This window comes from Falco biarmicus, chromosome 16, assembly GCF_023638135.1.
Source record: "Falco biarmicus isolate bFalBia1 chromosome 16, bFalBia1.pri, whole genome shotgun sequence".
Lineage (NCBI taxonomy): Eukaryota > Metazoa > Chordata > Aves > Falconiformes > Falconidae > Falco > Falco biarmicus.
The window spans coordinates 10,570,379-10,585,340 of NC_079303.1; the positions used below are offsets into that span (position 1 = coordinate 10,570,379).

Here is a 14,962-nt window from a genome sequence, read left to right on the forward strand (position 1 = left end):
CTGAAGGAAAACGCAAGCAACTGGAGTTGCCTGGAGCAAGAGTGGCCAGCTTCAGAGCTAGGTCACCTCGTGTCCTCAGCTCCCATGCAGGAGCTGAACCACACACATGGACTGCAAAGCAGTGTGGCCCATAGAAAAAAATCTGCTTTTGGCTCGGGATCGCCCAGGGGCATTTAACTGCAATTCCGCCCTTGTCAGCAGGAAGGAAACATGCCCTGCAAGCACACACTGAGGCATGACACCTTCACCGGGGCTAAAGGGTACCTCAGGAGACCAACATGGGACCCCCCAGGGGCACCTGGATTGCTGGCTGGAGGACGGGTAGGTCAAAGGACCCTGATGGGAGCCCTGCAGGCTCCATACATTGGACCAACGGGCACCTTCCCTTGTCACACAGAGCATCCTCTCGGATGCTCTGGACAGTTTCTGGTAGATCTCTGGAGAAGAGCTTCCCCCCAGCCCTCTCCCATGGGCTTGCTCACCCCCGGTGCCCTTCCCAAGCACAGCCCCAGCAGGTGGATGCAACCGGCGTTGCAGGGAAGAACAAGCAGCAGGCACACAGTCAGCACTGCAGGAAAGCTGGGACCCCAGACACCCACCCAGCCTCCCCAATCCCAGCCTGGCCCACAAGAGTGCCTTTATATCCCTTTCCCAGAAGTGCTGAATTCCCCTTCCAGCATTAGCCACTGGACCCACGCTGCTTCTTGCTGCAGTGTACAACAGCCAGCAGAGAACTTGCTACATGTCTCTGATGTCCTGCATTTTTCCTGAAAAGGGCGGGTGTGTAACTCTCTGCATCGCTTCTATTTGAAGCAAGGCATTGCTTAGGGTCAACAGTGAAATGAGACACGGGCCATCAAAAGCTGGCTACGGGTCCCTTCTTTGCCATGGTCATGGCCTACCCCACAAACTCGCCCCTGGCCGTGTTGGCCACCGGCTGGGTGAAGGTCATGGCTAACAGGGCAGGGGCTCCTGGGTGGTGCTCATCCAGCCCTGATCGCCAAGGGTGAAGCCTTAACACCCAGGTGGGATAAAGCCTTCCCAAGCAAGGGTGGTGCTCCAGGGGCACCACAATTCCTGCCGAAGCTCACCACACATTTCATTTCCCTGTGGCGCCTGGCAGGACCCGAGCGGCTCTTTACTGCTGCTAGTCCCCCCGTCTTTTGGTAAAAATGGAAGTTTTTCCTCCCGGTGGGCCTGCTCCAATTCCAGCGCCTTGGGGCCTGAGGCCTAGCACGGCCTGTGTGCCAGAGGCCTTCCAACGGCTAGGCCGGCCTCCACCAAGAGGAGTCTGCCTCTAGCCACAATGGTCATCTCTAGGAAAAACAGCTTCTTTTATTGAGCGGGACCCTGTCAAAAAGCCAGGTGAAAGCGCTGGCCGCAGGCGCAGGGAGGTGGCCCTTGCCCCCTGCCCTGTCCTGCTCGGGGCTCCCCCGGGCAAGGCAGGGCCGGCCATACTGGAGAGGGCCCCAGCCCCGCCCCCGCAGGCCCCGCCCACTTTCCGTTGGGCTCAGACCGTTGGTCACGGGGAGCCCACGGCCACCACAGGCAGCAGGGCAGAGCTGTGCTGGCACGCAGCGGCGCTGGCAGGAGGCAGCCTCTGGCCCAGCAGCGCTGCCACAGCACCAGCACCCCGCTTCCCAGCCTCCCCGTCGCCGGCTGGGCCCCCTCCTCGCTGCACGGCCAGGGCCCTCCTCTCCCGGGCAGGATGGGCCAGGCCAGCTGCTGCTGCAGCTCCAGGTGGGCTTCCCCAGGGCTCGGGGACACGCGGGCACAGCTGGGCCACGCAGCACTGACGTTGCTCATGCCCGCCGCTCTCTGCTCTGCAGGGAGGCTCTCAGCGACGCCGAGCCGGTGCTGAGCGCAGACGTGCGGCTGACCCGGGGCCGCAAGAGGAGCGAGAGGCGCCTGCTCCTCCTCCACAAGGAACTGGTGGTCGCCAAGTTGCGGTAAGACCCTCAGAGCCCAGATCCTTCCCCCCAGCCCCGGCCCAGGGACACCCTGGCACCAGCCCCAGGCCCCGGCCCCTCGGTGCTGGAGGCACCAACGTCCGTCCCAAGGGCAGGTGGGGGACAGGGCTCTGCGCGTGGGGACCCAGCCCAAGGAGCCCCCCTCCAGCTCAGGGCCGGCTTCTGCTCTCTGCAGACATGGCACCAGCCTGCGCCCACAGCTCTGCCTGGCCCTGGACCAGCTGTGGGTGCTCAGCAGCGGGAAGGAGGCTGCGGGGCAGGAGGGACAGGAGGAGGAGGAGCAAGGCACCGATGAGGACAGCACCTCTGTCATCCTCGCCTGGCCCACCGGCTCCTGCATTGCCACTTTTGGGTGAGTCGTGGTCGGGCAGGAGAGCTTCCCAGCCGTGCCCACGCCATCCCGTGAAGACTGGCCTCTGCCTTGCGTGCAGAGCCTGGGCAGGGAGCAGGCAGCTCGGTGGCAGGGAGGGAGGGATGGGGGATGCTTCCCCATCCTGCATCCCCTCGTCACCTTTTGGCCCCCAGAAGGGAAGGGCAAATACAGCTGCTCAGGCAGGACAGAGCAACCCAGGGCTTTGACAGCGCCTCTGTCCTGCCCCACGGGGCAGGGCTGTGCAGGCCCCCACCTTTGCCCAGGGCTGGGGGCAGCAGGGCCTGACGCTGTCTCTCCTCTCTTTCTGCAGCTCCCAGGCACTGAAGGAGCTGTGGGTGGCCACGCTGCTGGGGTAAGCCGGGGGGGGGGGGTGCTCCAGGAGAAGCTGGGCCCACGGGGGAACACAGCCCCCAGCTGGGGAAGGTGCCCCTGGGGCTGCAGGCAGCTCTCGCGCACAGCTGCCTGACAAGAGACAAGAGACGGCTTGGGGCTCACCCAGCTCTCTCCCTCTCCCTTCCCGGTGCACAGGACACCAGAAGGACGCACGGGAGCCCGCGTCACCCGCCTAACATCCATCAAGCTCCTGGAGAAGGAGCTGAGCCGCCGCCACGCCGTGAGTGTCTCTCTGCTCTGGGCCCTGTCCCCAAGCACTGCTCCTGCAGCCGAGCAGCAGACCCATGGCTGCTCACCTTCTTCCCCTCCTTCTCTCCCGCCCAGTGGAGGACAGTGCGCGCCAGGAGCCTGGAGAGGCTGATGGAGGCACAGGCAGAGGTGAGAATGGCTGCCTTGCACCCATCTCTGGCTGTGCTGGGATGTGCAGCCAGTGGGGTGACCATGTGCAGGAGGGCGGGGGTTCCCACAGTACCACTCCGCAGCAGAGGGGGTTGGGGAGACACCAGGAACGCTGGTACGTACTGGCTGGCTGGCGGAGCTGGGACGAAACCTGCCGCACGGGGCAGAGAGCCTGGGAGGCCAGAGGGTCCCAGCTCTGCCATGCTTAGGCTGCTGGTGCCGGGGGGCAGCTCGCCGCTGGCCCTTTCTGCTGCGGGGCTGCTCTCCAAGCGCAGCCCGATTCTTGGTTCTTGCAGGCTCATCCCAAGCAAGGGCCTGCGACGGCCCCATCTGCAAACGCAGGGGGACTTTGCCACGAGCCAGGTGAGTTTGGGAAAGAAAGGCAGCCTCCTGCAGTGGATTGAACTGTGCTCACTTGTCCCCTGAGTGTCGCCATGCAGGTTGGGCACCGCACGGGAGGACAGCACCTGGACTAGCAAGGACACCTGCTGGAGAGCGGCCGCTGCATGAGCTTCTGCAGGACACAGAGCCTCTGCGGCTGCCCACAGCTTGCAGGAGGGCAGGGCAAGGGCTGGGACAGGCTGTCCTGGTGGCACACCAGCTCTCGGCAGCCTCCAAGCCACAGCTGCTGGGCCAAAGCCACGGTTCCAGCTGCTGGCTCCCTGCCTGTCCTGCCGCACTACACAGCATCGCGCTGCGGGCAGGACAGAGCAGGGCAGGGCAGGCTCTGGGACCGCTGGCCTGGGGCTCTCCGTTGATGGCGTCTTAATCTGTTTTCCTTTGCAGCAGGAGGGAGCAGCAGCAGCAGCAGGAGGAGGATGGGGCTGCCCTGGCCCTTTGCTCTACGGCGCACCCCGGCCGCTGCCCAGGCACCAGGGCAGGCGGGCTCCGGCTGCAGCAGGGCGCTCTTTGGGCAGCCCCTGGCAGCCCTCTGTGGGGAGGACAACACGCTGCCCCGGCCCATCCAGGTAAGCCAGCCTGGACACGGGGTCCCCAGCCCCCCACTCAGTCCACAGGCAGCGTCCCCTGGCTCCAGGTACTGGGGAATTGGGCTCTCTGCCCATGGCTCACGCTTCTCTGCTCCCAGCCCCTTTGCAGGAGGACAGAGCCCAGCCTGGGGAAGAGCGCTGGCCATGGCCACCGCTGCTGCAGGGCAGCTCCTCAGCCAAGCCACTGTCCTGCATCTCTTGCAGGAGCTGCTGGCTGTCCTGCACCAGGAAGGACCGACGACGGAGGGGATATTCCGCAGAGCTGCCGGCGGCACAGAACTTCGGCAGCTACGCGAGGCCCTGGACCGCGGCACGGAAGTCGATGTGGGAAGCCAGCCTGCACTGCTGCTGGCCGTCATCTTGAAGGTGAGCGCTTCTGAGCTGCAGCTGGAGGAGCTCCTGGCTGGCCTGCAGCGTTCAAAGGCTCACCTGCAGCCCTTGGCATTGCAGGAATTCCTGCGAAGCATCCCCACCAAGCTCCTCGTCATCGACCTCTACGAGGACTGGATGGCAGCCATGGAGAGGGCCAGCAAGCAGGCCAAGGTGGAGGAGCTGAAAGCGTAAGTGTGGGCAGCCGCCGGCCTGTTGAGCAGGGACCGGGAGAGTTCTGGGACCTGCCTGCAAAGGCATGGGTTCCTCAGAAAGCTGTCTTTTCGGGCAGCTGCAAAGCTGTGCAACACGGCTGCTGGCTCCCACCCGCCTGGGGCCAGCTGCAGGGACGGCTGTGGGCACCCTCTGCTTCATCAGCCTTGTCTTCCTCTTCCCTCAGGGTGGCTGACAAGTTGCCTGTGGCCAATCTCCTCCTCCTGAAGCGGCTGATGGCCCTGCTGCAGCACATCGGCCACAACGCAGCCACCAGCAGAATGAGCTGCAGCAACCTGGCCATCTGCATCGGGCCCAACCTGCTGAGCCCACCCAACGAGGACCTGCTCCCGCTGCAGGCCATGCTGGCAGTGACCGAGAAGGTACGCCCTACCCAGCAGCCGGCTGCTGCCTTCCCGGCCCATCGGAGCTTGGCTGTTGAGAGGTCCCTGGCTGCCTCCTCCCTTGAGCCAGGGCTGGTGGGCTGGGTGCCTGGAAGAGCAACCCCCAGCCGCAGCCACCTGCGCAGACAAAGGGTCAGCAGTGGGAAAGGCTGCTTGACATGTCTGCAGGCACCTGGCTTGAGACCAAGGCTTTCATGTCTGCAGGTGAACGTGCTGGTGGAGTTCCTCATTGAAAACTGCGGGGACATCTTTGGGGGGGAGGTGGCCGGCCTCTCCCCTCCATCAGCCGAGGAGGTGCCAGCACCCATGGACAGGCGCACAGGTAGGAGGAGGGGCTGAGGCTTGTCACAGACACTGGGGCTCGGGATGCCAGAAACCTCAACGTTGAGGAGACAAGCGGTGTAGGGCTTGGCTGGGCTTTGCTTGAGATGTACTTGACTTCCAAGAAGTCGCGCTGCTGCACGTGCTTTTGCTTTCCAGAGCTGCAGTGCGAAGAGCAAAGTGGCCCTGCAGGCACAGCAGACACCCAGCGTCCGGCAGAAGCCTTTCTGGATGCAGACGCCTCTCTGCTGGACATCGACAGAGGAGCTGGGGGAGACACAGGGGCAGGGCCCAAAGCGGCAGAGGTACGGCAGCTCCACAGACACTGGGACAACATGTCTCAAGTGGGACAGTAATTTCCCAGGAGGCCAAGCAGCCGCTGGGCCTCCTCCTGGCAGCCGCTCTCTTGTGCCTTTGGGGCTCCTCCTCTCCCCCCAGCGTGGTACGTGTTAAGGAAAACTGGAAAGGCTGTTTCTGGAATGCATTTCATGAAGTATGATCTGCTTCATCAAACAAAACATACCTACAAAACACCCACAAAAGGACAGAAGGGAGTAGCTGTCACCTTGAGAGGGCTTTTGCTCAGATCCTATTCCATCGCAGCTTCATCAAGTCTAGGCTGCAGTGGCTGGACTGTGCAAAATGTGCATGATGCAAGCCAGCATCTCCTCTGTAGAGCTAAGATGGCAATTTGGCAGTCAGGCCCTCACTACCCCAGGCCCTTACTTGCCACCCGTTACCTCCCACGTTTCTGGTTTAGGCACCTCCAGATTTGCCTCCAGCCACCCCCGAGGGCACGGCAGAGTCCCCGGCATGCCTGCAACAACTGACCAGCCTGCCCCAGGAAACCAGGTAGGAAGAGCTCCCCTTGCCTGACCTGAGAGCTCACTGCAGGGGCTTGGGGCTTTCCCCCTCTCATCACGCTGTGGGGTGGAAAGTTTTTCAGGATCCCACCAGGAGAAGGAAAACTCGAGACAAAGAAAGAGAAAAGAAATCTGGGCAGAGGAGAGGGACAGCACAGCAAAAATAAAACGGAGAAGAGAGGAAATGACTTTGCGGGCCCAAACCTGAGAAAATTCAGGACGGTGCAGCACGTCAGGAAGGCCAGGTGCGTACCAGGCGCTGCTGCCCATCTTTCCCGAGTCTGAACACGGCCCTAAGTCAGCCCAGCTGGCTGGCAAGGGCCGGCGAGGGCTGGTGCTGAGCAGGGTTTGGGATGAGCCCCACGGCAGCTCCCCAGGGGCTCCCCATCGAGCCCTGCTGCGTGGCACAGGGGCACTGTCAGCATCCCTGCGCACGCACAGCTCCCTAGGGAGGTCACCCCTGGGGAGAAGGCCCCTAGTGGAGGCCAGCAAGAGCTCTCCCTTCTGGGCCATGAGGAATTCCTCAGAAACAGTGTCCTCCAAAGAAGGGGGAACCAAATCCTGCCTCTTCCTGCCTCTGGGGGCTTAGCAGAGCTTTCTGACTCTGTCGTTGCAGGTGCTGACTGACTTTCACCGGCTGAACCGCTGTGACTCCTGGGCCCTCGCAGCTGGTGTTGACAATAAAAGAATCTTTTCCCTCTCCTGACCGTGTCTGCCATCGTGTCTTCCGGAGTGGGGAGCTCTTGTGCTGGGAAGGACCCTCGGGGAGGAGTTTGGGATCATCCCTTGCCCCAGCACCCTTTCCAGCGGGCATCGGGGCTGAGTTGAGGAGCTTTAGGAGGAAAAGCAAAGCACAGAGCCACACAGGAGGGTGGGGTTGGAAGGGACCCGTGGAGGTCCTCTGGGCCAAGCCCTCTGCTCCAGCACGCTCATCTAGAGCAGGTTGCAGAGAACTGTGTGCCCTTGGCCTTTGAAGATCTGCAAGGACAGAGAGCCCACAACCTCCTCGGACAACCTTTGCCAGCATGGGACCACTCTGGGGGGGAACATTTGCCATTTCAATCTCTTCTTTCACTGTACCACATTCCAGAACAGCCATGACATGACCAGCTCAGGCTTGAAACCAAGTGCTGTGGCCGGCCTTCAGGGCCAGCAGGGACTGGGGGCCAGAGGGGAAGTGTTTTAGGGACGGATCGTGGGGGCCGGAGGGAGGGTTTGAGGGACGGACGCCGAGGAAGGCCTCATCCCTGCAGAGATGGCTCAGGCCCAGGGCCTGTCTTAAGGTTCAGTCTTAGTGTTAGGGCTTAAGGTTATATCTTAGGGTTAAGTCTTAGGCTTCATTCTTAGGGTTAGCTTTTAAGGTTAAGTCTTCAGGTTAAGTCTTAAAATTTATCTTAGGGATAAGTCTTTGGGTTAAGTCTTAATATTTAAGTGTTAAGGTTAAGTCTTTAGGTCAAGTCTTAAGGTTAAGTCTTAAAGTTAACTCTTAAGTTTAAGACTTATGGATTGAGTCTTGGGGTTAACTATAAAGTTTAATGCTTAAGTTTAAGTCTTAGGGTTAACCCTTAAGAGTTAAGTCTTGGGGATAAGTCTTAGGGATAACTCTTTGGGTTAAGTCTTAAAATTTAAGTCTTAGGGTTATGACTTTAGGGTCAAGTTTTAAGGTTATGTCTTAGGCTTAATTCTCAGGGTTAAGTCTTAAGGTTGAGCCTTAAGTTTAAGTCATAAGGTTAAGTCTTAGGGTGAAGTCTTAGGGTTAAATCATGAGTGTAAATCTTAAGGTTAAGTTTTAAGGTTAAATCTTTAAGGTTAAGTCTTGGGGTTAAGTCTTAATGGTACATCTTAAAGTTAAGTCTTAGCGAATGCTTAATAGTCTTAGGGTTAAATCTCAGGGTTAAGTCTCAAGGTAAAGTGTCAACGTTAAGTATCAGGGTTAAGTCGTAACGTTGTCTCTTAAGGTTCAATCTTAGTGTTAAGTCTTAAGGTTATATCTTAGGGTTAAACGTTAGGGTTCAGTCTTAGGGTTAAGTTTTAAGGTGAAGTCTTTATGTTAAGCCTTAGGGTTAAGTCTTAAAATTTAAGTCTTAAGCTTAAGTCTTAGGGTTAAGTTTTAGGGTTACGTCTTAATGTTATGTCTTAAATTTAAGTCTTAATTTTAAGTCTTAGGGCTAAGCCTTATGGTTGTCTTAAGTTCAAGTCTTATGTATTGAGCCTTAGAGTTAAGTCTACATCTTAATTCTTAAGTTTAAGTCTTTGAGTTAACTCCTAGAGTTAAGTCTTAGAGTTAAGTCTTGGGCATAAGTCTTAGGATTAAGTTTTAAGATTAAGTCTTAGGGTTAAGTCTCAGTGTTAAGTCAGAGGGATGAGTGGTGAATTAATCTTAAAATTTAAGTCTTAGGGTTATGACTTAGGGTTAAGTCTTAAGGTTAAGTCTTAGCGTTAATTCTGAGGGTTAAGTCCTAAAGTTAAGTCTTAAGGTTGAGCCTTAAGTTTAAGTCATAGGGTTAAGTTTTTAGTGTAAATCTTAAGGTTACGTTTTAAGGTTAAGTCTTAGGGTTAAGTCTTGAGGTTAAGTCTTAATGGTACATCTTAAAGTTAAGTCTTAGCATTAAGACAGGGTTAAACCTCAGGGTTAAATCGCAAGGTAAAGTCTCAAGGTTAAGTCTCAGGGTTAAGTCGTCAGGTTGTTTCTTAGGGTTCAGTCTTAGGGTTAAGTTTTAAAGTTAAACTATAGGTTAAGTCTTAGGGTTAAGTTTTAAGGTGAAGTCTCAGGATTATGTCTTAGGGTTAAGTCTAGAGTTAAGTCTTAATGTTCTAAGGTGAAGTCTTTGTGTTAAGTCTCAGGGTTAAGTCTTAAATTTAAGTCTTAAGCTTAAGTCTTAGGGTTAAGTTTTAGGGTTACGTCTTAATGTTATGTCTTAAATTTAAGTCTTAATTTTAAGTCTTAGGGCTAAGTCTTATGGTTGTCTTAAGTTCACGTCTTATGTATTGAGACTTAGAGTTAAGTCTAAATTTTAATTCTTAAGTTTAAGTCTTAGAGTAAACTCCTAGTGTTAAGTCTTAGAGTTAAGTCTTGGGCATAAGTCTTAGGATTAAGTTTTAAGATTAAGTCTTAGGTTTAAGTCTCAGTGTTAAGTCAGAGGGATGAGTGGTGAATTAATCTTAAAATTTAAGTCTTAGGGTTATGACTTAGGGTTAAGTCTTAAGGTTAAGTCTTAGCGTTAATTCTGAGGGTTAAGTCCTAAAGTCAAGTCTTAAGGTTGAGCCTTAAGTTTAAGTCATAGGGTTAAGTCTTAGGGTTCAGTCTTAGGGTTAAGTTTTAAAGTTAAACTTTAGGTTAAGTCTTAGGGTTAAGTCTCAAGATTGTGTCTTAGGGTTAAGTCTAGAGTTAAGTCTTAATGTTCTAAGGTGAAGTCTTAGGGTTAAGTCTTAAATTTAAGTCTTAAGGTTAAGTCTTAAGTTTACATCTTATAGACTGAGTCTTAGGGTTAAATCTGAATTTTAAGTCTTAGGGTTAAGTATTAAGGTTAAGTCTGAGGTTTAAGTCTCAGGGTTAAGTCTTAGGATTTAAGTCTTAAGTTTAAGTGTTAAATTTAAGTCTTAATGTTAAGCCTTAGGGTGTAAGTCTTAACATTAACTTTTAAATTTAAGTCTTAAGGTTAAGTCCCAAGATTAAATCTTAAGGTTAAGTCTTAGGGTTAATGTTAGGGTTAACTCTCAGGGTTAAACCTTAAGGTTGAGTCTTAAGTCTTAGAGATAGGTCTTAGGCTTAAGGCATAGGCTTACGTCATAGGGTTAAGTCTTAAGGTTATGTCTTAAAATTCAGACTTAGGGTTAGGTCATACCTAACATAGGGTTAGGTAATGACTAGAAATTCAAAAACAGCCATGCTATTGCCCATGTTCCAGAAACACGTCTGTTCTGGCTGTTGCAAAGGCCCCAGCAATGTCCATAACTTACAGCCAATTAAATTCTTCTGTAAAAATTGTGTTAGGTTCCAATGAAGAATTAACGGGTCGTATGAAAAACGGTAAACAGCTTCTGAAGTGCTGCTTCTTTGTGTCTTGCAGATGAGTAATACTGCAGCATCACACTGAGGCCAATAAGGTGCTCCCCTTCCATCTTCCCAAGCTGGGAACTACTCTCTACAGGATAGTATCAAAGTATACGCACATTTTAAAGTTAGGATAAACACTCTGAATTATTAACAATTAATGTTTTGCTCATATTACAGCAGTTATCCAGCTAGAGAGCACAGTGTAAGGTTTACAACCACTATTTCACAAGAAAGTACATCTAAACATACCTTAATAAGCTGGGCCAGAGAAAGAGATGCGGAAGAGTCGCCAATCTATTCAGAAAAATTAAACACATGTTCAAGTTCTGCATACAATCAGAACATAGCAAGAGTTCACCCCTACTGCTGTATGAAAGCCTGCGCTATAGCCTCTGAGCATCACTGAAAGAGCCACCTCCAAGCCAGTGGAATTTGTATTTGTTCAAAACAAAGTCCAAACCTTAAACAGCTTTACGTATGCCTACGTTGTTAATGGGAAGAAACTAAAGTAACCAACCCCTCTTGAGATCAATCTATCGCTCAGGATACCTCAGAGGGGGACCCTTGCCAAATGCTCACAACTGCTTAAAAGACGGAGGGTTAAGGAAGCTGTCCATTTTCAGCTCAAAAGGATCTAAAAAAAATATTTCCGTTTATTTGAGAAGGAAGTGTCTCTACAGGAAACATTGCCAGTGCAGTTTATAAATTAATCAGTTAATAGCTCAACATTTTCTAAATGCACACAGGCACGGTTCATGAGCGCAGCATAGTTTTTGCGCTGTCTTTCATTTACTTTCATTAGACCCCAAGTTCATGAATTTCTAGGTTAAGTTATCCTAAGAGCTTACAAAGTGATCAGATCCCGTGACCTAGAGCTCGTGTAATGCCTCACACCATTCGAGTGAAGAAAAAGCAGTTATACTTACAGATGAAAACCAAACACCACCACAAAGTAATGTTTGTACTATGAGGGCTATTTTGAAATGCATTGTTGCACGTAGCATTCCACCCAAGGGCCAAATGGAGATCTAGGCCATCACTAGTCAAGTATCTCCTCGCGTTACTTATTCATGTCTTAGCAGCAGAACGACAGTGTTTTCTGAACTGAAGAAAAATGCTGCCCCTTTTTCAAATGTAAATTCAAAGTGGTGGTGTACTGAAGGGTGGCACCAAGTTCAGTGGTGCAAACCTTGAACCTGCAAGCTCTAAAAATGAGCCCACATTATCTGTACAACACACAGTCATACAAGAAATGTTCTAGCCTATTCAGTACGAAATGCAATGCGTTACTAGGCACAAATACCACTGCTCACATTAGCACCGTGCAAAAGTTGGCATTGCTCAGTTTTCACTATGCTGAATCAAATACATTGGATTTACAGCATACACTGTGTTTCACTGGAAAGTATGTTTTTATATATATATTACAAATATTATATATAAAACATTTATATTTTATATATATAAAAGAATTAGTACAAGGCTACATTTCTTAGGCTTAGGTGCAGCATGCAGAAAAAAGTTTCAGCTTGTGTTTTTACATACCTCTTTTGATGTTCTACTCGCTGGCTCAGTTTGACTTCTAGAAGAAGAAAGAAAGATGATCAGAACTTAAAATAAAGCACTCGTAACCAACATAAAGCCGTGAAAACAGTTTATAAAACCTGAGCACCAAAACACCGTGTTCTGATAGTCTTATGAATATGGAAATTTATTTCTATACATAAAGTGTGCTCTCCTGGTACATTCAGTGCAACTGAAATAAAACCCCAAATCCCATTCCTTCTTTGTCCCCAATTACTCTAAGATACAGAATACAGCAGTGCAAGAAGAAGTCCTCACATATTTTCTTTCTTCTCTCTAAGTCTCAAAACGATGAAGACTGTGCTACACTTTTCTGTTCTTAAATAGTCAGCCATCCAAATATGAAGGCACCTTCAGGCAATCTGTATAGCCCCACTATCACAAACAGGTACCAGATAGAGCACTTTGGTTTCTACACTCCCCTGACAAAACAAGAACAGGTGTCTGTAGAAAAGTGCTTCTTTGTGGAGGCCCAAGCACTGTGTTCAGGTACCCACCATCCTCTAGCCTAAAGTGACTACCAATAGCAGTAGAAACATCACCTGAAAGCAGTTCCAAGGATTTTCTGTGGTCGAGGAGGCCTGTGTTAAAAAAATAAGGAAAAAAGCCTGGATTACCAGAATTTGCTTTAAGATCATCTTGAACATGCTACAATATTTTAGGAAACACTTATGGCACACAAGCCCTTGCCGAGATTCCACATACTCATTGGTCTGTACCTGCATGCTACTCATGAATCACACATGCAACCGTCCATCAGTTAACAAACAATTCATACATCATCCAAAGCGTCCCACGAGCAGAGGCAACCCAAAGGCTGCTGTGCAAGTCCTGCACAAATAGAAAGGCTCATACTTCCTGCCACTGCTACACCACCACCAGGCTCGCAAGTACAGCCACGTACCTCCTGAACATGAGGAAGTGCGAGGAAACGCTTTAGATTACCACACCATGGTTTCTCCATCCACTTGCCTTGAGGAAGATACTACAAGGTGACTAACGCATTTCTGAAGGCCTCTCCACCGTGACACCATGCGTTCATCATTCCCAAACACTAACGACTCTACCAGTTGTTTCCACAATGTTTCCAGCTGAAGGAAGAGAAAGCTAACCTGCCCGATCCATTTGCAACTTTAGGAGAGCAGCGGCATACATCCCTGATCCCCACGGGCAGGTATTTCTTGGATCTTTGATGCTAGGGGCACCTAGCCTCTCATTTTAGGGCAGCATTCCAACACCAGGAGAGGGTGCCATCCAACCAGAAACCGAGGCGATATTGACAAGACAGCACTAAGCATCCCCATCTAAATTAACCCCCCAAACCAGGCCATGTTTAGAAGCACAGTGCTGTGGCATCCAGAAAGCCTTGGTAGCGCCTGAAAGCACTGCAACACCTACTGCAGTAATATGCCCAAAGCTTACAGGAGAGCCACATAAATTCAGGGGGTTTTGCTTGCAGATGCTTCATGGGTACTAGGATGACGCGGTACTGTTTGTTTGAGACACGCTGTAACTCGCCAGTACACTTTATGTATTGAGAACTAACATTAGAAAGACATGGCAAAACCACAAGTCAATAGTATCTACTAATGGTGGAGGAGAGGTCTGTCTTGAAGAAGCCTTGAAAACATGACCATTCAAACCATGCTGATGCAGCTGATACAGAACTGGACTGGACGAATACATCGATGACGGCGATAATGCTGTAGTCAGGCTTACATTTGAGTATCTGCAATTGTAATCAGATTCTCTGTCCTCCATAAATCTGAGGAATACAGCAGTAATACCTGGAGCACAGAGAGCAGCTTAGGCTGAAAACAAACTTAGAAAGGTAACTACTAACATTTGGGAATGTGCTCAACTGCTTTCTGAGCTTCAGGTTTGGAAAAGATCAACTGTTCCTTCACCGTCCTGGCACAAAAGGCAATACGCTTTAGGATGTTGTTCTTTTTCTCTTGCCCGACATAGACATTGTCTTTAGGAATCTAATAGGAAGCACTTAAGAATGAAACTTCTTGTTTGCATGGTTTGCCAGCTGGCCACTCTCAGTCCTTCCTCTGGAGACAGCATGCAGCCCACACACACACACCCCCCTTTGGGGTGTAAGAATACCCTGCCCCCCTCCCCCAGACAAAGGAAGCAGTCAAACACGGAGACTCGGACTGCTGGCAGATGGGAACAAATCACCGGTTCACACTGCAATGTGTCTCTCCGTTTACTCTAAAAGCACTAAAAGCAAAAGCATACAATAAGGAATCTCTCTGCATAGAGGAAACAGGATGGAGAACTTGACTCTCAGAAAAACCAAGCCCAAGAACAAACCCAATTCAAACGTCTGAACAGTTACCACTGTTGGAGCTTGAATGCCACGTCCCAGCAGGCTGAAAAATCTAAGTCTGCTTTGGGACAGACACCTTCAAATCTGCCCTGTCACAACACAATTTAACAGCAGCTTTAACAAGAAAGATACAACCTGAATGCCTCCGTAAACTAACCGCCACAAAGAAGGTGAACGCACTGAAACCCCTCCCAAAGAACACAACGTGTTATGGCTACTTACCCAAGGTCTGTTTTGCCGGTAGCTTTAACTCCTCTGACGGGGACTCCCCTAACAGTTACCGATGAGTTCCCCGGAATCAGGGCATTATCATCTGTGTATTCTGGAAACAACATCAATACAGAGAAAGCATCAGTCAGTTTGTAAGAGTGATATTGACATGTCGTGACGTAGCACTTCAGGGAATCCCTTTACAGATACAAACCCAACATTTTACACACAGCGTCATGCTTTTATCGTCTCAGGTTACCTTTCCAGAAATCTTCAGGTCTGATAGTCAAACACAAGCAGCAAAATCTTTTCCATTTTTTTGGAATCGTTTCAATGCCAACAGCAAAATGGTCTCTAAAGTCACTAAAGCAGAGTCTGCTAAAGCATGAGGTTCTTTCCTGATCTCACTTACATTGCTTTTGCTCCTGTTAGCTTACAAAACCCTAGAACATGTCTCTATAACAGCGAGCACGGAAGAG

General features: G+C 51.1%; 1 protein-coding gene across 1 annotated transcript; it reads left to right on the forward strand.

Annotated features, from left to right (window-relative positions):
- Nucleotides 1-235: 235 nt before the first annotated feature.
- LOC130159874 (T-cell activation Rho GTPase-activating protein-like) lies at nucleotides 236-7,000 on the forward strand. The gene is made up of 9 exons (XM_056361904.1): nucleotides 236-321; nucleotides 1,830-1,949; nucleotides 2,872-2,956; nucleotides 4,044-4,103; nucleotides 4,329-4,490; nucleotides 4,575-4,684; nucleotides 4,894-5,089; nucleotides 5,315-5,371; nucleotides 6,911-7,000. Exons 1-9 carry the CDS (start codon nucleotides 236-238, stop codon nucleotides 6,998-7,000), a joined length of 966 nt encoding a protein of 321 aa, XP_056217879.1.
- The last annotated feature ends 7,962 nt before the right edge of the window (nucleotides 7,001-14,962 follow it).